This window comes from Henckelia pumila, unplaced genomic scaffold, assembly GCF_033568475.1.
Source record: "Henckelia pumila isolate YLH828 unplaced genomic scaffold, ASM3356847v2 CTG_517:::fragment_1, whole genome shotgun sequence".
NCBI lineage: Eukaryota > Viridiplantae > Streptophyta > Magnoliopsida > Lamiales > Gesneriaceae > Henckelia > Henckelia pumila.
This window is the reverse complement of record NW_027331853.1, coordinates 190001-214863: the sequence shown is the minus strand read 5'-3', so window position 1 is coordinate 214863 and position 24863 is coordinate 190001. Positions and strand designations below refer to the sequence as shown.

General features: G+C 33.5%; 1 protein-coding gene and 1 non-coding gene across 6 annotated transcripts; one reads left to right on the top strand and one right to left on the bottom strand.

The window, feature by feature from the left end:
- Positions 1-9278: 9278 nt before the first annotated feature.
- On the bottom strand, positions 9279-9350 carry LOC140872966 (small nucleolar RNA snoR60). Its single transcript, XR_012147952.1, has one exon. It is a non-coding gene; the product is annotated as a small nucleolar RNA snoR60 (small nucleolar RNA).
- Positions 9351-16262: 6912 nt separating this feature from the next.
- On the top strand, positions 16263-22663 carry LOC140872953 (protein FAR1-RELATED SEQUENCE 7-like). 5 transcript variants are annotated; one of them, XM_073275880.1, is made up of 4 exons: positions 16263-16514; positions 17412-17514; positions 17886-20206; positions 22375-22663. In XM_073275880.1, the coding sequence occupies exon 3, from the start codon at positions 17894-17896 to the stop codon at positions 20186-20188; it is 2295 nt and encodes a 764-aa protein (XP_073131981.1). In that variant the 5' UTR covers positions 16263-16514; positions 17412-17514; positions 17886-17893; the 3' UTR covers positions 20189-20206; positions 22375-22663. The 5 variants fall into 5 exon arrangements, with proteins under 5 accessions (XP_073131981.1, XP_073131982.1, XP_073131983.1 ...); XM_073275881.1 differs by lacking the exon at positions 22375-22663 and adding an exon at positions 22354-22370; XM_073275882.1 differs by lacking the exon at positions 22375-22663 and adding an exon at positions 20861-20877.
- Positions 22664-24863: the final 2200 nt, after the last annotated feature.

The window sequence follows — 24863 nt, the reverse complement described above, 5'->3', positions numbered from 1 at the left end:
ACAAATTCAGTTCCCCTGTCACTCCTGATTCTGTCAATCTTGTTTGATTTTTTTTATTAAAAAGTCTTTTGAAAATATTGATCAGTTGGGGTGCAGTTTGGTCTTTAGATTTTAAAAAATGACCCAGGTGAAACGTGAGTAATCATCAACAATGACAAGATTATATTTCATTCCCCCTAAACTTGTCATTGTTATAGGACCAAACAAGTCCATATGTAACAGTTCCAAGCATCGGGTGGAAGAGTTATAACCCTTGTTTTTAAAAGATGACCAAATTTGTTTCCCAAACTGACAAGCTGAGCAAAATTTGTTTTTTGAAAAATCGATTTTATGCAGTCCTACTACTAGTTCTAGCTTACTCAGACTGGCAATAGCCTTGAAATTAAGGTGATTCAATCTCTTGTGTCATAACCAGTTGCGCTTAGAATTGGAAGCTACGAGGAAAATTGGTTTGCTAAACTGATCATTCCAACATACTTTATATGTATTTTCATACCTGTTTCCTGTTAAGATAATATCACCAGAAACATTTTTGACAAGACATGGCTGTTATAAAGTATGTTGATAACCTATAATTAAGCAATATGTATGTCATTTTTTATTTCACTATTTATCCAGCATATTTCTATAATTATAATATTGACTCAAGTAGGAAAGTATAGATTAAAATTTTTATTAAAGATAAAATATATGAAATTATACTGAATAAATAATTAATATATGCTTAATTAAAATGATTATGTAAGTGGATAAAAATTAAAGAGCAATAGACTTAAAAGTCGTAGAGCTTGCTACAATTAGAAAATTTGTGATTTGCATCAAGTTGTGCATTGGATATTAGCATTTTCTTCACCAATCAGACGGCAAATCTATTCATATAATGACATTGTCACAACATATTAACAAAAGACCTTGTTGGATATCCAAATTCTTTTTTCTGAAGCTTTCACCTTCAAGAGAACACAAAGCTGCAGTTATTGAGGTAGTCTTGGGCCACATCTAGCTACAATATACTCAAATATACTATGCTTGGAAATAAAATAGTACAATTCCATTATAGATATGTATCTATCACATACAATAAATAATTTAATGAAAAATAAAATAAGAAAAATGTTAAATACCAAAGTACACATCAACTGTATAACAGCCTTATCACCATCTCGTACGAAGTTCAAAATCACCGTCTCATACGAATTTCAGAATCTACTTACAACCAAAGAGTTCATACTGTTGCTCGTTTTGGATATGCAATTAAGTAAAAAAAAAAAAACTAATGAGGTAAACATGGTCTTAAATTACACCACAAAATAAACATTTTTTGAGAAGCCAATAACATCATGAGCAAATATTTCTCTTTCCTTGTTGTCTTTCGAAATTGAATTTAATTAAATATATTAGATTTGTTAGATCATATATTGTAATATTATAGTCACCAAATTAATTAAATTTTAACTCCATGTATTATCAGAAAGAGATAATGAAAAGCGGCAAAAATTGAAGCATCTACAAATTTTAGACAAATGTTATAGTCTAATTTAGATGCACTATTATCGTAATAGAGATGCAGAAACATCGATCATTTTCAATATATCAGTTCATTGAATATCATGTCAGTCCATTGTTAACACATGTTGATAGCTCGGCTTTAGGATAGATGAATATATTTTTAAATTCAAATGTAAGTAAGCATTTCACGTTTTAAATATCTGTTTTAAAATTGTAAAAATTCGATTTTGAATTATCACGCATTTTTTTTCTAGTAGCTTAGTTACCACATCATGTGAATATTATGTAATGTAGGGCTTGAAAACTTCGATCATAGTAGGCGGAACATGTGTTAATAGGAGAGATACGTCCATTCTAAAGCATTTCTTGCTATAAAGTGGTCGCATGCGAGAGCTTCAAAACAAATACGTATGAATAAAATCTTTTCGCTTACAGGTACTTCTTGTTCCTGCACAATTAGTAGTTTGCTCAATTTTGAACCATTTTGATAAATTTACTTTAAAAAATTCTAGATCCATACCTAGAGTCAAACAGATTAAATTAGGAATCATAAAATTTTTAAGTTTGGGACGTGCAGATTTTAAAATCCAAATTTAAAAGTACCCACATCAAATAAATATTCAATCAATAAGTAGAGCAAGTTTGAAAATAATAAACAACAAACTCAGACAATAGCCATACCCAAATCAAAATAATAGTGGACAATGAGCGATGCAAGAGGGAGATGTTGAGCCAGAGGGAGATGTTGAGCCAGCCGACTTGGGTGGAGCTTAGCACAGCCGAGAGGGAGGCATTAATAAGTTGGAATTTGAAATAGTAAGATAAGGGAAGAAATACTGATTATTAGCTTTTTCTGAATTTGAAAATCCGAACTAAATTTCTATGTTGAAGGAAAATGGGGAACCCTTCTGAGGAGGGAAATGGAAGGAAGTGGAAAGTGGCCACGTATAGAAATTTTATTGACATCATGATTCAATAATTGTAATGTGGAGTTTATCCAAACGTGAAGGATCTGCATAAAGTAATTCAAGAAAACAAGAGGGTAATATGGGAAAAAGATCTTGGTGGTCATACCAACCTACTAAAGAAGTTACTATCAATTGTTCAAGTTTACTATCAATTGTTCGCCAAATGATAAATAAATCCCTATCATCAAATTTATATTTGCCCTTAGTCCCCATGTCAGCAAATATTTGTTCTCACTCCCTGACAAAGTTCTGGCATTTGTTTCAACTCCCTATTTGAGCACAAAATACGAAAATGCTCTCACTTTCTTTTGAAACCCAATAATACCCCTCACTCTTTAAAAATAAAATAAAAATTACTTATAAGGAAGACAACGTAAAGTTTCTTTCCCTCATTCTTATTGAAATTCTTCACAAATTTATCCATCAATCGTAAACGACTAATCCACCGATCGCAATATTGCAGATCTGCTTCGAATCGGATTGAAGAAAGTTGCTAATCGTTGTGAATTGTTTCTGGACCATGAAAATCTTTTTGAAGAACATTATTTCAAAGATTTTAAGGTAATATTTTAGGTTTTTAAAAATTTGCAGCCAAGAAATTGCATTATAGTGTTTGATGTAGTGTAATTATTTTTATATATCCTTTTTAATTGAATGATTTTTTAGATTTGTTATGGTTTTAGTGATTCTATTAAATTTTTGTATCATCGTGTGAATTGTAGAGATTTTTTTTATCAATCTCTGGTTTTTCCGTATATGGGTGGGAATGAATCTCATTTATTGGAATTTCGAGATAGAGTAACTGAAATTTCTTGTTGTTCTCGAATATAACGATTTAATTCCGAATCATAATGGTTTTAGTGCTGCATTATGACCTAGATATTGATAATTTTTTATCATTAAAATAAAAATGGGCTGCTTGAATTTTTTATTGTGCACTGTTTTTTTGTATGTCATGTGTTATACGAATGAATGTATGATTTTCAATTTAGATCTTATTGTATTGAATGTATTTTTTTTAATAGTTTGATAATGAAATCTAGAAGTGATTCTTGTGATTTTTTTTTTGGTTATTACAAGTAAAAAAAAATAGATTTTTGTGATTTAAATCTTCATTGGATGTAGCTTGATGGATATTTTTGTGAGTCTAATAACAATGTGACGAATTTGTTTGGACTCCCCAATTAAGATGAAATTATGAAATTAGCCTGACATAATATGAAAACTCACTAATACCCATTGACCAATAAATATTTATTTAATAGCTCTGCTACTCTCTTTTGAATCCAACGTTTTTCCAATTTGTCTTCTACTTGAATCCTTCATTGACGGCTAAATCAACGACGATCAATATATTTGTGTCGATGTTTTGTGTGACAACTGAGGCGAAAAGAGTTTAAAGCTAAGAATCGTTAGATTTTGAAAATCTTTTTTTTTTCTTTCTAATTGAGTGATTCTTTGAGTGTTTTGTATGTTGTGTTGTGGTTATGTTGAAGTTCCGTACATAGCGTAAATTATACAAATTTGATGGACAACTTTTAGATTTTACATATATAAGTGGGTCTATGGTTCATCTCAACCAACTGTGTATTGATTATCTAAAATTTATAATTATTCTCGATTATATTGATTTCATTGTCAATTTTCATCGTTTAGTACTGGATTATAAATATTATGTGGATATTCCTTGTAATATCAAAATCAGCTGCCTAAAAGTTTGATCTTGTTATTATTTTTGTTGTTGAGGAATGTGTTATGAATAAAGCCCCGATCTTTATTTTTTAGTTTTATTGTATTGAATGTTATGCTTTTTATTGATTGGGTTGAGAATGGAATCTATAAATGGTCGTAGGTGAAGACAGATATGAAACCGATAAAAAGTTTGAAGGTTTTTTTTTTTTTCAAAATATGTTTTCATCTTGGAAATCGATTAAATATCATTTTTCCACAAATATTTGAAGGTTTCTGCGTTTTGGTGTTGATTTTTGGTGTTTTTTTTTGTAATTCTCGATTGTGTCATTTTTTCCCAAATTTGTAGTGTTCTAGTGTTGATTGTGGTCACTCTCTTGTTTAAATTATTTATTTGTTTCCTTTGATTAATTGTTCAAAATTGTTGAATGACTATGCAGAAGTTCGTAAATTTTGTTTTAAATGCTTGACTTTGATTTCGTTATCGAAAATTGCGAGTGTTTTATTATTTAGTTTGATAAAAACATACTCATTTATTTATTTGGTTGTCACAGTGGATTTTTTACTCTAAATCCTTCAATTGTATTTTAAGGTTCATAAATTATTTTTTAGTTATTTATTTCATGTGTTTATCTCTATTTTTATGTTTTTGTTCTTGAATTTGTTATATGATTTCTGTTTATATTGTTGGCTGCTTCATTTGAATAATTATTCATTTGAAATGATTAAGTGATTATGGTAAATCCAATTTTTCTTAAACTTTATTTTGGTTCTTCAATTTTTTTGAATCTGTTTGTTAATGTATTTTGTGATTTCATTGGAGTAGCCCGCAAAAGAAATGAGGACAAATAAAAAAACGGTGAAGATGGACACTAATCGAACTTGTGTTGCTGCGAGTATGTTATATGAAAAAATGACTATATTATCTGTTGAACATGGATCGCTGAAAAATAATTTTGAGTTATTTTTATTATATGGTTATGTTTTTGAGGTTGATGTAACTATGACAATAATTAATTAGTAGGAAGACATGTTGTAAACTCAAGGTGGTTCAATCTGTTATATAAGATTCAGTGAAATCAATTTTTATGTGTGTTCTATATTTTTGGTACAAAAATTAAAGATAACAGTACATAATTTATATAATTTGGCATAGTTATTCGTCTTTCTAGGTTGATAAATTGTTTTACTAAGATTGAATATGTCAACCAAACAAAAAAAATTTATGATCGAATATATATATATATATATATATATATATATATATATATATTATGATGAAATATATAAATATATATTCGAGTAATCTTACTAAGAAGAACATGTCAACCAACAAAAATAAATTAGGTTCGTATTCTTCTGAATTTGGAATAAATCAAAATTAATTTGGAACAATCTCGGAATCATCATCCAATTACTTGAGTGTTGGTCATCTTATGTCATGTGTAATATTTTGGAAAATATATAAGAGAATACATCTTTTTTATTATTCAATGAGATCATGTGTAACAATATTATTCATTGCTCAATATTTATAATTACGTGATTAGATGTAAGTGGGCCATTAGATTCACACTCTCTAGTTAAAGTGACTTTGGATCAAAATGTCATGTATTAGCTAGGAACAATCTCAGAATTATGCAGAATATTATTTTTGATTTGCGGAACAAGAAGACATGTCCATGTTAACATGCACCAATATCCTATAATACACTGCATGACACAAGTGAGGATGAGTTTTCAATCCCTAGAGATTGGTAGAACCATCACTCAAGTATTTGTCTAGTAATGTGTCTTGCCCCACTCTTGTCTAAGTTGTAGGATGAAGACATTGATCATGACCCAAGGAGAGCACCATTTGTGGATGTCCATTGCCACCCAATGTAAACAATAGAGGTATATTTTCAAAAATTCAAACTCTTAACTTGTTTAATATGATGTTTTCTCATCTATGAGGACTATCATTTACTCTAATTCCACTCATATTTGAGAACACGTGAGTGCGAGATTGAGCACAACTAGTACGCATAGATGGGATAAATATTATTGAATCGAGAACAATGTGTTCTGATTATAGGACAAACATTGTGGGTCATGAGGATCATACTCTCCTAGTTAAAGTGGCTTTGGATCAAAATGTCATGTATTAGGAACAATCTCAGACTTATGCAGAATAATATTTTTGATTTGCGGAACAAGAATACATGTCCATGTTAACATGCATCAATATCCTATAATACACTGCATGACACAAGTGGATAGGAGTTTTCAATCCCTAGAGATTGGTAGAACCATCACCCAAGTGTTTGTCTAGTAATGTGTCTTGCCCCACTCTTGTCTAAGGTGTATGAGGAAGACATTGATCATGACCCAATGAGAGCACCATTTGTGGATGTTCATTGCCACCCAATGTATACAATAGGGGTATATTTTCCAAAATCCAAACTCTTAACTTGTTTAATATGATGTTTTCTCATCTTTAAGGACTATCATTTACTCTAATTCCACTCATCTTTCAGAATATGTGAGTGCGAGATCGAGCACAACTAGTACGCATAGATGGAATAAATATTATTGAATCAAGAACAATGTGTTTCGATTGTAGGACAAACATTGTGGGTCATGAGGATCAAACTATCCAAGTTAAAGTGGCTTTGGATCAAAATGTCATGTATTAGGAACAATCTCAGACTTATGCAGAATAATATTTTTGATTTGCAGAACAAGAAGACATGACCATGTTAATATGCACCAATATTCTATAATACACTGCATGACACAAGTGGAGAGAAGTTTTCAATCCCTAGAGATTGGTATAACCATCACCCAAGTGTTTGTCTAGTAATGTGTCTTGTCCCACTCTTGTCTAAGATGTATGAGGAAGACATTGATCATGACCCATTGAGAGCACCATTTGTGGATGTCCATTGCCACCCAATGTATACAATAGGGGTATATTTTCAAAAATTCAAACTCTTAACTTGTTAAATATGATGTTTTCTCATCTATGAGGACTATCATTACTCTAATTCCACTCATCTTTCAGAACACATGAGTGCGAGATCGAGCACAACTAGTACGCATAGATGAGATAAATATTATTGAATCGAGAACAATGTGTTCTGATTATAGGACAAACATTGTGGGTCATGAGGATCATACTCTTCTAGCTAAAGTGACTTTGGATCAAAATGTCATGTATTAGGAACAATCTCCGACTTATGCAGAAAAATATTTTTGATTTGATGAACAAGAAGACATGTCCATGTTAACATGCATCAATATCCTATAATACACTGCATGACACAAGTGGATAGGAGTTTTCAATCCCTAGAGATTGGTAGAACCATCACCCAAGTGTTTGTCTAGTAATGTGTCTTGCCCCACTCTTGTCTAAGGTATATGAGGAAGACATTGATCATGACCCTACTACAAGAAAATTGCAAAACGACAACGGATATTATCCGTTGTCATAGGGGAGGAAAAAACCGTTGTAACTGGGGGCGTTGTAAAAAGCGTGCCCTATTACAACGGTTTATATCCGTTGTCGTAGATATCCTATCACAACGGTTTTGCAACAGTTTGTAACCGTTGTCGTAAGTCTTCAAAGACAACGGTTCTGCAACAGCGTCAATCCATTGTCATTGACAATTTAAGACAACGGTTTTTATCCGTTGTCGTTGCTCAAATAAAAAAACAAAAAAAAATTAATTTTAATATACAAATTTTTAATATTATAAATGAAACAAAATTTAAAATTTCTAAAATAAAATTTAAATACAATTTTTCAATATTCCAAATCAATATTCTAATTCTAAATTCTAAATCAATACATACTAGAAAATATATAAATCGAGTTATGAACTAATCTATATAAATTAACTCGGAACTTTCCTATATATCGAGTTATGAACTAATCTATATAAATTAACTTGAAACACTCCTTCTAGATTATCCCCTCATTGTAGAGTATTGTGTATGACTAATTGTTTATTATTCATTGTACTTTCCACAGCAACAAAAAGCTTTGTGGTAGTGAAAGCGGAAGGCAAAGAGCTGGAATGTGTTGGAACCATCGAACTCACAGTCTGCAATGCCTAATGTTTGTTTCGCACTTTTTCCTCGGAAGACTGTGAGGCATTTTCCGGTGCTACCCGAAACCCAGAATCTGAATTCACGATGGTTCAAATACGGGGGCGGGTTGATTGATTTCCAGTCTGCATCAGCTAATTACTTCAGTGATTTCAATTCTTGGAGTCTAACTTTGCCATGCTTGTCAACTGTGAGGTAGCTACCCCCATCCGAGCATTTGTCCATGTAGTTCCTAAATCTGCTTAATTTTAAGACAAGATAAAGGTTATACCTTTTGGAATTCAAACAAACTGTAGCAGGAGAAATTCGATGTTGTGTGGACGTGTACTCGACTAGAAGTCTCTAAATGTAAACGTGATGATTCGATCTTGAGTTCATTTTTATTTGGGGCTACATGGGTTTGGCTCATGCGGGGATATCCAGTACATACATGTTTGGTACGGATCATTGGACTAATTTATCTGACAGATCACACTCAAAACATAACCAGAAACACTAACCTTAATGGAGAGATGACAAAATGGCCTCCAGATTTCAGGAAATAGGATGCATTTAGAGCTAAAATTCTTGCCCGAAAAAATTACAAGGAGCATGTCTCACGGCATTATCGATGAGAACAAAACTTAGATGTCTCTTGGCACCCAACTTAATCACAACATATTAAACAGAAACTAATCAATAACACCAACTATAGGCTAAAAATCGTAAGATAACCAAAATCTTAGTGGTAGTTAATTATTAGCATGCATATCAGGTAACAGAGGAAAGTCTCAAAAAATGCAATTGTTCCCTTAATATAATCTACTACATAATAAGAGATACTAGTGGTTTAAAGACATGAAAATAATTTAAAAAAAGAACTCAAACTCAAGTACTTCCACCCAATACAAACTTTAACTGAGCTGCAGGCGAGCTCCACACAAGTAGCTCAACATTTACATAGTACTAATAAAGGTGAAAAACAATGATAAAATATAAATATTCAAGGAACCAAGTAATTAGTATATTAAATTCAATGAACACATCAAAGACTCGGTTTTTGCATCACCCATAATGTCTTGAAGGGGAATCCGAGTAGCTCTTCATTTATTTGTTCATAGATGTAAATCAAGAAAGATAATTCCAGAAGTCAATTTTGGAGATAAGCACTCCCATGAAGAACCAACAAGGTAAACATAAATATACAAATATTAAAACTTTGGAAGTACCAAAATAAAGGGGCAAAAACGTTACCAGTACCCAATAAAATATAAAAGGAAAAAAAAAAAGATTAATGGTGTGAAAATCTGGACATTCAATCGAGAGATCAAGAAAATGCAGTAGCTAAATTAGTAGACCTTATTCTCAATTAGTTCAATGAAATCCTCACTTAAGGAAAGCAAATCTCTCCTTGTTTCTCTGAAATTCAAGATCCATATTTGCTTGAACATGATTTTCTGATCTGGCAACATCAACTTGAATAGAGTGATCAATTGCAATAGGACCTGCAAGCCACCAAGGATATTGGAATCAATAACTGTTGTATAATTATAGATGAAACTAGACAAATTTAAATAAGGTAAACATAATCACTTTTCTTACAATAGTCCAATTTGCAAGCATATATCATATGTGAAAGTATTACGTTTCTGAACCAGTTTACAACATATTCTTTTATGTGAGGATAAACAGTTTGCAAAATTCAATTGAAATGATTTAATGTTTAGTACCTGTTACTGATGATTCAGAATCATCTGGTGCAATATTTCATGATCCTACGAGCAAGCACGATAATAGAATAAATTCATGAGACCCAGAAAAAGTATATTACTTCAGACGAAAGTTATGAATTAGTTGCTATAATAAGGTCATACATACCTGAAATCTTGAAAATCACAAAAGCTTAGAATAAGGTAAGTAATAATGGATTTTATCAAAAAGAATTAATTTACTATTGGATAATTTGAAGATGGGTGTTTTTGGGACCGAAAAGTGTTTGATCAAAGTTCCTATAGAAAATGGAGAGGAAACGGGTTTTAAAAAAAAGAAAAAAAAACAAATTTGGGGGTAATCCAATGTATTTATATTTGTAATATTATTATAAAATTATAAGAATGGACAAAATTATATTTAGAATGATATCTAAATACCCTGTTAATGCTTGATAACTGAAAGTCATAATAAAAATTTAAATTTGACACCATCAAACGCAAACATATTTATACAAAACTCCACAATAAGTTCCATAAGTTCATCATACCAATTTCCAACGTATGCAAGATATAATGGTGAGGATAAATATTTAATGAAATTCAACTGAAATTACTCAACATTTGATACCTGTTAGAATCATCCTTCTCCTTCTAATGGCTTCCTTTTGCTTTTAGGAACCTACAAGAAGCCAAAAAATCAGGTAATAACTTCGTTATATTTAGAAAATGATATTTCACGTAGGACACACGAATCTACCTCGCTATTATTCGATCATGTCAATTATATTGAAAAACCAACTTTGAACATGGTATACTCAACATGCATCATCTTGAAAATATTCATTTGATAGAAAATAATCATAGGGCGAAATTATAAAAGATTTTGAAACTGTATAATAATATCTAAAAACTTGGAAGTTAATAACAAAAAAATGAAGGAAATAAAATTAGTAATTGCTAGCGTTGTTATTCATTTCATTTGAGAATTGTGCCCTACACCTCGATTATCTCCTACTAGAAGATCACACCTGAAAAATGAATCCTAAGTACGCCACGAGCCCTTAGGTTTACGATCCGTATTCATAATTCGAAAGCCATCATTTTTGTAGCTCGGTTGCTTCTCCAGTATTTCATTTGCTGAAGCCGAGACAGAAGCATTGCAATTATACAACTCAATTGTGTTGAGCGTCGGGTTTTCCCCCCACCCACATGGTATCTGCCGCAAGTTGCTGCACTGTTGGATAATGAGGCGCCCGAGGCTTGGAAAGTGATTAGAATCATCTTTCCAATGCTTCAAGTCCAAATCTTCAAGTACCAAACCTTTTAGTTGACAGAACTCGTCTTCATTTGGTTCCCACTCTGTCCCTACGCAAGCACGATCAAGATTAGGTAATGAACCTATGATTGCTTAGACTTAGTATATAAAGGCTAGGGAACTTAGACTTAACAACCCATCAGCTAACTCACATTAGATAAATCAACGAAGTCCTACACATGTTAAACAAAAATTGATTCAATCTATCGTTGGTAGCTGCTCTCCAAAAGGGGACAACAAGTGATAATGTCACTCCATCAAATGTTAAAAGGTTCATCGTAAAAAACATTGAAATCTGCTCTCGCTTTCTCAGTTTTTGAGAAATAACAGCTCTGCATTAATACCAAATGCTAAAAGTAACACGAATCGGCTGTGATTATCTAAGATAATTACACAAACGAGATTGAGATTCAAATCTAAAAACTTGCAATATAAGCAAAAGACAACATGAATCTCTGAAATTAACAATCAAATGATTTGAAAACAAATTCAAGAACTTAAAAAAAAATGGAGAAATTAAACTGAAAAAACAAGCAATTTACCATTTCTGTGTATCCGTACAGGAATTGGGTAGAGAAAATTCACAGCAAAATTTTCTTAGATTTTGAAATGGATGTTGAATTTAAACATGAAAGGTGGACATTGGTTGGGTCTGCTTGGACTCGAAGAATAGGCAGTATGCTTGCATATAGCCAACCTCATCCACTGAAAATCCAGGATTGAGTCGATGGGGGTTCAGATTCCACCCATCATCATCGGAGAAATATCATCAAAATTCCGAAAGGCTCCTTCGAGAAAAAAACATCGACCGAGGAATCCCAATTGCTACCATCAGCATACGACATCTGAAATAGCTTCATCCGAGAGTCAAATCTGCGGCATCGACCGAGGAATCCCAATTGCTCCTCTCGTAAGTCTATGTTTCTTGCCTTCATGGAACTTTCACCACCGATTTTTTACGAGGGTTTTGGGGAAATCGAGAGAGGAAGAGCTCGCAGTTACATCCAAAATCTGAATTTTCTCGGAGCTATGAAAATGAATGTAAAGGTTGTGCGATTTGCTCGGAGGAGTGGCCAGTTGGTGAGGATGAGGAGAGAGAGGAGGCGAAGAAGAATCGTGGGTGAAAGGGGTGACAGAATATTGTTGGGCTAGGGATTGTGTATTATATGTGTATGTGTATATGTATGTATATATATATGTGTGTATAAAAAAAATAAAAAAAAGGAAAGCAAAGACAACGGTTTTTATTAACCGTTGTCGTAGGCCTAAAAAACACGTTCATAGACAACGGTTAATTAAAACCGTTGTCGTAGGTCACAAAAAACCTGCTAATAGACAACGGTTTTAAAAAACCGTTGTCTTTGACACATATAAGACAACGGTTCTTAAAAAATCGTTGTTGTTTTTCATTAAAAAGGGGCCAACAACAACGGTTTTAGTAAAAACCGTTGTTAAATACCAAAAGACAACGGTTTTTCAAAAAAACCGTTGTCTTTTAGGTGTTGTTGATAGCATTATTTGGTGTAGTGCCCAATGAGAGCACCATTTGTGGATGTCCATTGCCACCCAATGTATACAATAGGGGTATATTTTCCAAAATCCAAACTCTTAACTTGTTTAATATAATGTTTTCTCATCTTTGAGGACTATCATTTACTCTAATTTCACTCATTTTTCAGAACATGTGAGTGCGAGATCGAGCACAACTAGTACGCAAAGATGAGATAAATATTATTGAATCGAGAACAATGTGTTTCGATTGTAGGACAAACATTATGGGTCATGAGAATCATACTCTCCTAGTTAAAGTGGATTTGGATCAAAATGTCATGTATTAGGAACAATCTCAGATTTATGCAGAATAATATTTTTGATTTGAGGAACAAGAAGACATGTCCATGTTAACATGCACCAATATCCTATAATACACTGCATGACACAAGTGGAGCAGAGTTTTCAATCCCTAAAGATTGGTAGAACCATCACCCAAGTGTTTGTCTAGTAATGTGTCTTGCCCCACTCTTGTCTAAGGTGTAGGAGGAAGACATTGATCATGATCCAATGAGAGCACCTTTTTTGGCTGTCCATTGTCACCCAATGTATACAATAGGGGTATATTTTTCAAAATACAAACTCTTAACTTGTTTAATATGATGTTTTCTCATCTTTGAGGGCTATCATTTACTCTAATTTCACTCATCTTTCAGAACATGTGAGTGCTAGATCGAGCACAACTAGTACGTAGAGATGAGATAAATATTATTGAATCAAGAACAATGTTTTCCGATTGTAGGACAAACATTGTAGGTTGTGAGGATCACACTCTCCTAGTAGACATTGACCAATCAAAGAGTACAAATATGTCTCAATTGAGCACATAACGTTCTACCTCTTTGGATAAATTTTGGGCGACTATGATCGATGTTCCCAAGAGATATTAAATTAGTTTCAATTGCCTTGATTCGGGATAATTTCAAATATATTTGAAACAATCTCGGATATTTGCGGGATAAGCAGACAAACAGTTTGGAATGCGAGATATTCATTCTTTGCAAATACACAAACTTTGTCAAATATATGAGACGCATGCATTGTCTTTGATTTGGGATAATTTCAAATATATTTGAAATAATCTCAAACTTTTTTGGAATAAACAAATAGACAATTGAGAATGAAATATTCAATTTTTAGGCAATATGACACACTTTTATGACTCGTTCATTTGAGGCATTATGAAACTCACTTTTTTGGTAATGTATGATTCAAATTCCCGAATTTAATTGAGTATATTGAATATGTTGATTTTTTTATGTTGTAACGTGTAAAGTTCTAGGATATAAAGACAGAGATCAGTCGCACAAGTGTTAATATGTAGTACTCATGGTACGTACATAAAATACAAAATGACTATCTGATTTATGATTATAAAATTATATTTTACCCTCACAATAAAAAAAAAAGTAACATCATTATGGCATGCCCTGCTCACTACATAAAAAATGTGTCTTAATCATAAATCAAACATTGATTGCGCCTCAAATCATAAATCAAACATTGAAATTTAAATAAAAACTAAATTAAACAAAGAACATATTTCATAAATTAACACTGAAAGTACTCATCATTCAAGTGTCTATCATCATCTTTAAACAAAAAAATAAGTTTCGATCAAACAACTTTTAAATAAACTATGACTTACGAACCAACTTCACACGATATGACAACACAAGAGAACCCAATACATAAGAGTACACTACAATCAGAACTCAAATTAATATAAAACAATAGTGTGTTTCAGAGAATCATCAAATCAAGCGTAAACCAACAATGCTTCCACTGGAACAAGCATATCTCCTCGAAGGTCCGTGCTCGAGCCAACTTTCATAACCGCTTTCTCCTATGTAAATGTAAAGATGGAGCATACGTTGCTTTCTTGATTATGGAAGCCCAATATTTTTTGTTATGTAGACGGTTACTTCTCAACACCTAATAAAAACAAAATAATTTACATTGAGCTTAAAAAGATAAAATCGTGTATGAAAATTTTAATAAAATTAGAGAATAATAAATAATTTAGTATTATTAGCTTCACAAAATTATCTACTAAATGTTGCAAACAATAAACATGATGAGTCCCCATAAATATTCGTTCAGATGCCTTGATAATCTCAAGATGTCTATCCGAGAAAAAATAAACTCGTCGAATAGAGTGCATTGATATGAAAGTAGAATACTTCTCAAACTGTAGTGGAGATACATATCGAAAAATCATGGTTTCTAATGAAATTTCAGCACATTGTTCTCAGGATCACAAAAATATTCATCAAGCTACATACAATGAAGATTGAAATCACAAAAATCTGTATTTTTACTTGTAGCAACAAAAAAAGGAAATATTACAAGAATCGCTTCTAGATTTCATTATCAAACTATTAAAAAAACTACATTCAATATAATAAGATCAAAATTGAAAATCATATATTCATTCGTATAACACATGTCATACAAAAAAATAGTACACAATAACAAATTCAAGTAGCCCATTTTTATTTTAATGATAAAAAAATCATCAATATCTAAGTCATAATGCAGCACTAAAACATTACGGTTCGAAATTATATCGCTATAATCGAGAACAACAATAAATTTCAGTTATTCTATTTCAAAATTCCAATAAATAAGATTCATTCTCACCCACAGATGGAAAAACCAGATATTGATAAAAAAAACTCTGTACAATTCACACGATAGCACAAAAATTTAATACAATCACTAAAACCATAACAAATCTCAAAGAATCGTTCAATTAAAAAGGATATATAAAAATAATTACACTACATCAAACACAGTAATGCAATTTTTTGGCTGCAAATTTTTAAAAACCTAAAATATTACCTTAAAATCTTTGAAATAATGGTTCTTCAAAAAGATTTTCATGGTCCAGAAACAATTCACAACGATTAGCAATTTTCTTCAATCTGATTCGAAGCAGATCTGCAATATTGCGATCGGTGGATTAGTCGTTTACGATTGATGGATAAATTTGTGGAGAATTTCAACAAGAATGAGAGAAATAAACTGTACGTTGTCTTCCTTATAAGTAATTTTTATTTTATTTTTAAAGAGTGAGGGGTATTATTGGGTTTCAAAAGAAAGTGAGTGCATTTTCGTATTTTGTGCTCAAATAGAGAGTTGAAACAAATTTCAGAACTTTGTCAGAGAGTGAAAACAAATATTTGCTGACATGGGGACTGAGGGCAAAGATAAGTTTACTCATGGGGTCATTTCCCCTCAATTGTTCAAGTTTAATAAAATAGAAAAGAATAGAAAAGATAATAATAACAATAATAATAATATAGTAAAAATAGTATATATATATAATGTTGAAACAAAAAATTAGTTATTAAATAGGAATTGAATTTGTAAAGCCTTTTATTCCCAAATAAAATTTTTGAAGAGCAAAATAGGAAAAAATTGCAAAATTCGAAATTGGGGACCAAAATAAAATTGATAAACCACAGGTCCTCCTCCAGAAGCCCAGATTGCGAATTAAATTATTGATTGTTTTTTTTCCCATTAATTAATCATATTTTTAGCGAAAAATTTTCGGTTTTAGCAATCGTTTTCTTTGGAGTTGCTAAGCGGGCGAGTGGCTGGCTCAGTGGCTTGCTGAAAGTTTTTGTGATGGTGATTTATGTGGGTCGAAACCTTTGTTTGGGAGTTTGATTCTGCCCCTTCTGCATGCGTTAGGTAAATCCCTAATTGCTTCTTGGTTTTGTTCCGTTTTGCTTCGTATTTTCTTGATTTTTTTTTGCTTTTTGACTTGGGAACTGAAAACTTTGGATTTTTAACTCCTTTCTGGTAGGTACGCGACTATTTGTGCCTAAATTGTGGACTTTGATCGCTTATTTCCTTGTTCTTGGTGTTCTTCATTCATTTCCGAACTTTTGATCGTTACGGTTCTCTGTGCATTTCGTCCCTTTTTGTATGTAATCAAGTGGTTGGTTAGTATTTAGGAATGCGGTTGATTTCTTTTGAATGTCTGCCGATTGCCGAGTCTATGGCTGTGATGGTTATTATTGATATTTTCCTGATAGGGTTTGACTGGGAGGAGAGGAGAAATGCAAATGGTAGCTTTGGAATCTACTTAGTGCATGAATTTATTGTGTAGTTTATTCTGTGATGGGATCTAATTCACGGGGTTTATGAATCTGTGGGCTTTTTTCTATTTTGTATGTCAATTTATGGGCCTATTTTGTATGATTGATGATAATCGTTACTTCTGCGAGATGGATGTTGATTGGACTTTATTTTAGTGGTGGGTGACATGAACTCCAGCTTTAAATTGTATCACATAGAAAGCATCATAGAGTGTACGGGCAACTTTACTCCATCCATAATTTCAGTTAACCTCCTGGCACCCAAATCAGCCACCCTAGTTACTAATATTCGATTTCACCAACTATATTCGATGGCCGTTTCAGTTTATTCCCTGTTGCACTTGTACATCTCAGTTCACCTCCTGGCACCCAAATCAGCAACCCTTCTTAGTTCTTTCTAAAGTTTGATTTTACCAGCTATGTTTGATGTTAGTTTCAGTTTATTCCCTGTTACACTTATAAGTTCATAATATTGTGTGTTGAGCAGGTATTCCTCCAGAAAACCTGATGGCCAGTTTCAGCTGATATACAATCTTGCACGCTCTATAACAGATTTCAGTTTCTTAGGATTTCAAATCAGATGTAATTTGGTACGTGTCACTAAACCTATGACCTCTCTGGAATTAGTTTTTTTAATGCTTCAGTATCTAATAATTTTGTCAACTGTTGTGTCTAGACTAATATTCATCATGTGGAACTCTACTAAGGTTAAGTTGCTTTAGGATTTACTTATTTAATCCTTAGTTCTTACTATAACACATCATGGTTCCTGCATTTATGTGCTTTGCTAATATTTGTTTGGCCTTCTGAGTTCTGAGGTAATGTTTATGTTTTCGTCTCTGCCTGTTGCCTCCATGATTGCATTCATTTTTCAAAAGCAGTCTAGTGTGAGATAAGCTTGAATACGTATGCACATAGCATAGTTTGCTTTTATAATATACTATTTTGTTGATGTGTGCAGATATTGATATGAATTTGGAGTTGCTGGGAAATATCATGACTGTCAGGACAAAGCCATCACCTCTAGTTAATGGGCATCGGAATGATGGAGAATCTAAGATGGAACCTTATGTGGGGTTAGAGTTTGATTCGGCTGAAGAAGCACAAGAATTTTACAATATCTATGCTAGTCAAGTGGGGTTCAAAATCAGGACCGGGCAGCTTTATAGGTCCAGAGTTGATGGTGCTATCATTTCCCGGAAATTTGTGTGTTCGAAGGAGGGATTTCAGACAAACTCACGAACTGGTTGTCCGGCTTTCATAAGAGTGCAGAAGGTTGATTCTGGGAAATGGGTCTTAGCTAATATAAAGAAGGAACATAATCATGCATTTGAAGTCTCTGGAGAAGTTAGTCCACCACAGGTAGAGAGGAAGAGTTTTCCAACTCCACGATCATCAGCAGGTGGAGCTAGAAGGACAGGAATCAGATCATATGAGAATGATGATCTATCTGATGTTGATGTAAAAAGGCAAAAGAGTGAAGGAATGGATGAATATGTAGGGTCCTCTTGTGAACCTTACAAAGGTCTTGAATTCATTTCTGCCAATGAAGCGTACAAATTCTACAACACTTTTGCTGCTACTGCTGGGTTCAAAGTAAGGATCGGCCAATTATTCCGCTCTAAACATGATGGATCAATCACATCTCGAAGATTTGTGTGCTCAAAGGAAGGGCGTCAGCATCCTTCAAGGGTTGGCTGTGGAGCATACATGAGAATTCAAAGACAAGAATCAGGAAGGTGGGTGGTTGATCGTCTTCAGAAAGAACACAATCATGAATTTGGCAATCTGACAGCTCCTAGTGGACCAGTGACTGTGGCATCAAAGGGATACAGAGAGGAAGGAAGCAGTTGTTTGGAAAACTTGGATTTGGTTGAAACAAATGGAGGCCTCAGCCTTGTCAAACGAGTTCATGAAAGCAAAATTGGAACTGACTGGTATAATATGCTTCTTGAATACTTTCAATCTCGGCAATCTGAAGATACAGGGTTCTTTTACTCTGTGGAAATCCGTGATGGCAAAGGTATGAATATTTTCTGGGCTGATTCACGATCTAGGTTTTCCTGTGCGCAGTTTGGAGATGCAATTGTATTTGATACAACATATAGGAGAAGTAATTATTTGGTTCCATTTGCTTCATTTGTTGGTGTCAACCATCATCGTCAACCAGTTCTTCTTGGTTGTGCTTTAATTGCCGATGAATCCGAGGAGTCGTTTACTTGGATCTTTAAGGCTTGGCTTAAAGCAATGTTGGGACGTCGCCCTTTGTCAGTAATAGCCGATCAGGACACAAACATTCAACGTGCAATTGCACAAGTTTTTGCTGGGACACATCATCGATTTTCTGCCTGGCAAATTCTCGTTAAAGAGAAGGAGAATTTGGGTGCATTACTCTCCATGAATACCGAGTTCAAATATGAATATGAAACTTGCATTTTCCAAAGTCAGACGGCCAGTGAATTTGATTCTGCTTGGAACATGATTATGAATAAATATAATCTGAGAGAGAATGCATGGCTTAAAGAGATGTATAGAATGCGTAAAAGTTGGGTTCCCTTGTACGTAAAGGGAACGTTCTTTGCTGGAATCCCAGTGGATGGAAGCTTAAAGTTGTATTTCGGTACACTTTTGACTGCAGAAACACCTCTGAATGAATTTGTTGTGAGGTATGAGAAAGCTCTGGAAAATTGCCGTGAAGAGGAAAGAAAGGAAGATTTCAACTCATATAATTTGCAAGCAGTTTTGCACACCAAAGACCCAATAGAAGAGCAATGTAGAAGTCTTTACACAGTCACAATGTTCAAAATTTTTCAGAAGGAGCTTCTGGAATGCTACAGTTATGTTGGAATAAAGATAAATGTTGAAGGAGCCATTAATAGATATCTTGTGCAAAAGTGTGGAAATGGTGATGAGAGGAACACCATCGCCTTTAATTCATCGAATCTGAATATCAGTTGCAGCTGTAGAATGTTTGAATTTGAAGGTGTTCTTTGTAGGCATGCTCTGAAGGTGTTCCAAATAATGAATATAAAGGAGCTTCCATCTCGCTATATCTTGCATCGATGGAGTAAAAATGCAAAATATGGTATACTAAGAGATGCTGATTCAGGAGGTGACCTGCAAGATCTTAAACCTTTGATGCTGTGGAGTTTAAGAGAAGAGGCTCGGAATTATATCGAAGCTGGAGTTGCATCTTTAGAAAGATACAAACTTGCTTTTGAGATCATGCAGGAGGGTAGAAGGAATTTCTGTTGGCAGAACTAGCAAATATCTCAAAAAAAGGTTAGAGTGAGCTTTTGTCGTCATCAGAAATATTTGTCTGATCTTAAAATGCGGTTAACTCTATCGTTCTGTTCTTGTTTTGCACAGTTTCAGCTTTGACGCCATGTGATATCACTGATTGTAACCTTTATTCTCTCTTCTTTATAAACAAATCGGCTGGCTTGATTTCTATTCTATCTCATATATCATCAATCTTAATATATTATCACTACAGAATATATCGTGTCAACCTCAATGTTATGTTTTCCATCTGTTTTTTTGGATGCAAAAGCAAGAAACATGTTTCTTAAAAGAAGGTAAGAAACATGTCACATTGATCTGTATATACTCCAATTTTTTTTGCATCCCATCTTACCGTAGTTTTGTTATCACTGTTTCCTTTAACCATTTTCAAACTTTCCCGTAGTAATTTTAAGGGTAAATTACATCAACTCATCAAGCAATCTGAATGGTGTTACTTAACATAAGCACTCATCAATGCTCGAATAATCACTACACTCAATCAAAACGTCGTTGGTGGGTTACAATAGTCAATAAACATAAATGTAGGATTAACCACCTTGTGACAGGGTATCTGTTTCATTCTAACCTTAAGAGTGCATATGTAATTAGATTAAGCTTCATGAGGCCAATTTAATTCGCTTTCTGTTACAGAGCAATTTACCGGGAATGCTGCAAAACAGTAAAGGTGATGTTTCTTACACTCAGTAGATTATGTAACCAAATAGCTCGAAGCGCTGCCAAACAGTCCAAGATCAAGATATTCCTGTAAACCATTCCCCACAATACAAGTTGGAAGGAACTTTTCACACATTAGTATGACCCTCATTTCAATCCCCTATTTACAAACATCTTACATAAGGGATCAGTCAACAGCAGAACACAATTTTGCACCTTGAATCCATAAAACCCGTTTTACCCCATGCCATTTTGCTTTAATATCAGATGGCTTAGACTTTCAATGTGAGTTATTGAGCAGCAAGCGCTTCAGCTTCAATTGTTGGCTTCCACAAGATTGTAGTTTCGGCAAGCAGTACGGTCACAATGTATGGGTTCATGTTAGAAGCTGGGCGCCTATCTTCTAAATAACCTATCTTAAAATAATAATTAACATTTGATATCAATTTATATATTTCTAAGCCTTAGGACTGGTAGATGTTACCAAGGTTTATCTTTTCCCCGAAAAAAGGTTAGGCCTAACTTTGTCACTAAATGAATTCTATATCAATTTGCTTTCACTGAGGTAAATGTAGGGTGTGTCTTTTAGTACCTTTGCCATTCTTCTCAGTGTCAATCCCCACACGGATTGAGCATCCATGGTTGGCAACACCCTGCTTATAATTATAAAGCAAGATATGTAAGAATTCAAGATGGAAATTTTGCTGGTAAAACATTTGGTTTTGCGATGCTTAAACCATGGATCTGAATCATTTGCAATGGTGTAGACATGGCTGATGGCACTATAGGTATCCAGTGTTTCATATGTAATTTGAAGCATAGCTACCCAAGATAATTTGTTCCATCTTGTATGAATTCAAGATGGAACTTTTGTTGGTAAAGCATCTGGTTTCCCGATGCTTAAATCTTGGGTTCGACTCATATGCAATGGTATAGCACCATACGGTATACATATGTAATTCAAGTACACGTACCCAAGAGAATGTGTTGATACTGGCTGTTTCATGCTTGCCTGTTAACCTTCTCTCGTTTCCTTCTCCATATATATATATATATATACACACATAAGCACTTGTATGCTCTTTGTGGCGAAGCGACAGTTCAAAATCGCTTTCTTGATTACATCAAAGCCTCCTTCCCTCGTACTTTTTGTGCCGAAATTGGATAACGTCAGCATGTTGAAGGACTGTTAAGTTTTGAAAAATGAATGAATACCTGTAACTGGTGTGCCATCCTGCACCATTCCAATCATCCTGAATGTTCCATCAAAAAACTACTTTAGATTTTCTCGCTTTTCCCATGAAGAAAACACGTGTTTATCTTGATGTAAACGGTATCCCTATTGGTTTTGTATCGACCAAGAGAACGACTACTGCTTGTTCTGTTATTCTCTGGATTGATGACAGATCCAAAAGTATTAGATGACTGAATATCGGCAACCATCCTAGGACCACTGAATATCTGTGCAGCTTTGTGGCGCTTGTTTGCAGGGATAGGATGACCCGCCGGAATATGTGTCACAGATGACCTGTTTCAAGCCACGACGTACATGTAGGACAAACCAACCTTAGATCCACGTAGTATCACACTTGAAGAAACTAGGAAGCGGAGCAACAGAATGAATCAAATGACCACCAAATTCATGGACTCACCAAGATGTTATTGCCACCCGGAAATGGATCCTCGAAGATTGCTTGAGGGCTGCATTGAAAAATGAACGTGTCAGGTTTTATTAGGAGTGTTGCTGCTTTTACTAGATGATATTTACTATAGGATGACTGCACTATCTTCTCCAGGGGCCCTGTACTTGATCCATCATAGTTCGATTTTGGTAGCTCGGAAATTAACAACGAAGAATGTTTAACCGCAAGTAAACTTCTGCATAAATCAAGAAATGCATCACTGTTTTCTTTACCCTTAGATTCACTATCCAGATCCTCCAATCCTAAGATAAATGTCAGTCGACCCGAGCATGCGAGCTAATCAGTTTTTATATACATAGATTGAAAAGAATTAACCATTAGTTTTCACAGGCGGTATAAATGAAATTGATCTCAGAAAAAATATGATTTCAGCTAAGCTATGAATGAGTGTACTCGAATTTGAGTTCCAGATTGCCAACCACTGTCCAAATCTTCATAACAAGGAACTATAAATAAATAGAGAGAAAAGTGAGACAAGATTAGATTATTTATTGTAATTGTTAACGTTGATATCCTTGGAACATACCAAGGAACTATAGTGGCATTTACACTGTAGACCTCACATTTTTATATATTTACAAAGGATGTCAAATTTCACAATTACAATAAACAAATTTGACAAAGAATAAAACCTAAACATCTATCTACCTTTGTCTCACTTTCTCATCCCCATTTATTTTATTATCTCAATGTATCATAACCAAATACTCTTTCTCTTAAGCTTCTTGTCTAAACTTTATAAATGATTTTTCTTTTCCTAACCCGTTAACGTCACTCTTTTCTCTCAAATTTTTTTTTTGAAGTATTGGAATATACTATACTACGTCAAATCAGTAAAATGACTTAGTAACTTTGATCAGTGTAAAAATACCATAAATCAAATATTTATATCATAATAATTATATTCAAAATTAAATTTAATAATATTCTTTAGAACATATATGAAATTTTAATGTTTAATTTAAATAAAAAAATATATTATAATTGATATATCTTTTCCCTATCTTTAAGGAATTATTTATTGAATTAAGAGTAACACTCTTGTGAGACTGTCTCACGTAAAACGGGTCGACCTAAACCAATATATTACCCGGTCCAAATATAAATCTGACCCATATTCTAATCTCGCCCAATTTGTCGCCTCACTCATTCCCTAAATCCATCGCGTTTTCTGAAATCAACAGGAAACCATGCCTCTGACGGGCTGGTTAAAAAAGTATGATTACTTTGTGAAATATTTAAAATAAAGGGATGTTGATTATTTATTTTAAAAAACAGGGAGTTGACTCATTTGAATTAAAATTAAACCTAATAAATAAATAAATAAAAATAATTAACAATGTCAGGATGTTTATTATTTGTGTTTTCTCCCCCCAATTTGCCAAATTCTCCCGCAAAAGAAACGGGAAACCTATAAAAACCTGCAATCTTCTTCATTTTTCTCTTCATCTGGATGCTAGTCCTTGAGCTGTGAAAAAAACCTAATCTATTTCAAACATCTTCTATTGCTCATTCATCTGTATTTGAAACAAAATTTTATCAAAGTACAAGCGCAAGTAAGTTTTCTCCATTCTTGTTTTTTAAGAGAGTTTTGTCCATTATTGTTGAATGTAAGCATTTATCTGATTTAAGTCGTTATTCTTTTCATTTAGCAAGTGCAAATAAAAAAAATGATGTGTTGGAATCTGAGTCGATTCAAGGAACCCAAGGTTTGGGTAGCTTGGGTTGACCCAAGCCCTGGGTTTACCCAAAGCTTGGGTCGACCCAAGCCTTGGGTTGACCCAAGCTCTGGGTTTTAGGAATTCTTCAAGCTCTAGCAGACGGTACAAAACTACTTTTCAAAGAGAATCTTCTTTCATCTAGAGGCGATACTCGTTTATTCAAGGAAAGGGGTAAAATCACGTTATATAGAATATATTCATATTTAAATCATCCTATTTTTGGTTAAAATGACAATTCAGAAATAGGATTTTCGGAATAAGAAAATAAGAAATAAACTAAACAAACAAACCATGGATAAATCCAAGCGACCCTTTCTTAAGTCTAAGTCCAAGATCGAATTGATTATAGAAACATGAGTTTAATTAGTCGGTTTGTTAGTGAACAAGGAAAAATATTATCTAGGCGAGTGAATAGATTGACCTTGAAACAACAACGATTAATTACTATTGCTATAAAACAAGCTCGGATTTTATCTTTGTTACCCTTTCTCAATAATGAGAAACAATTTGAAAGAACCGAGTCGACCGCTAGAACTTCTTTTTTCTATGGATAAA

Coding starts and splice junctions, on each gene's coding strand:
- LOC140872953 (XM_073275880.1), top strand. CDS start 17,894: ATGAATTTGGAGTTGCTGGGAAATATCATGACTGTCAGGACAAAGCCA.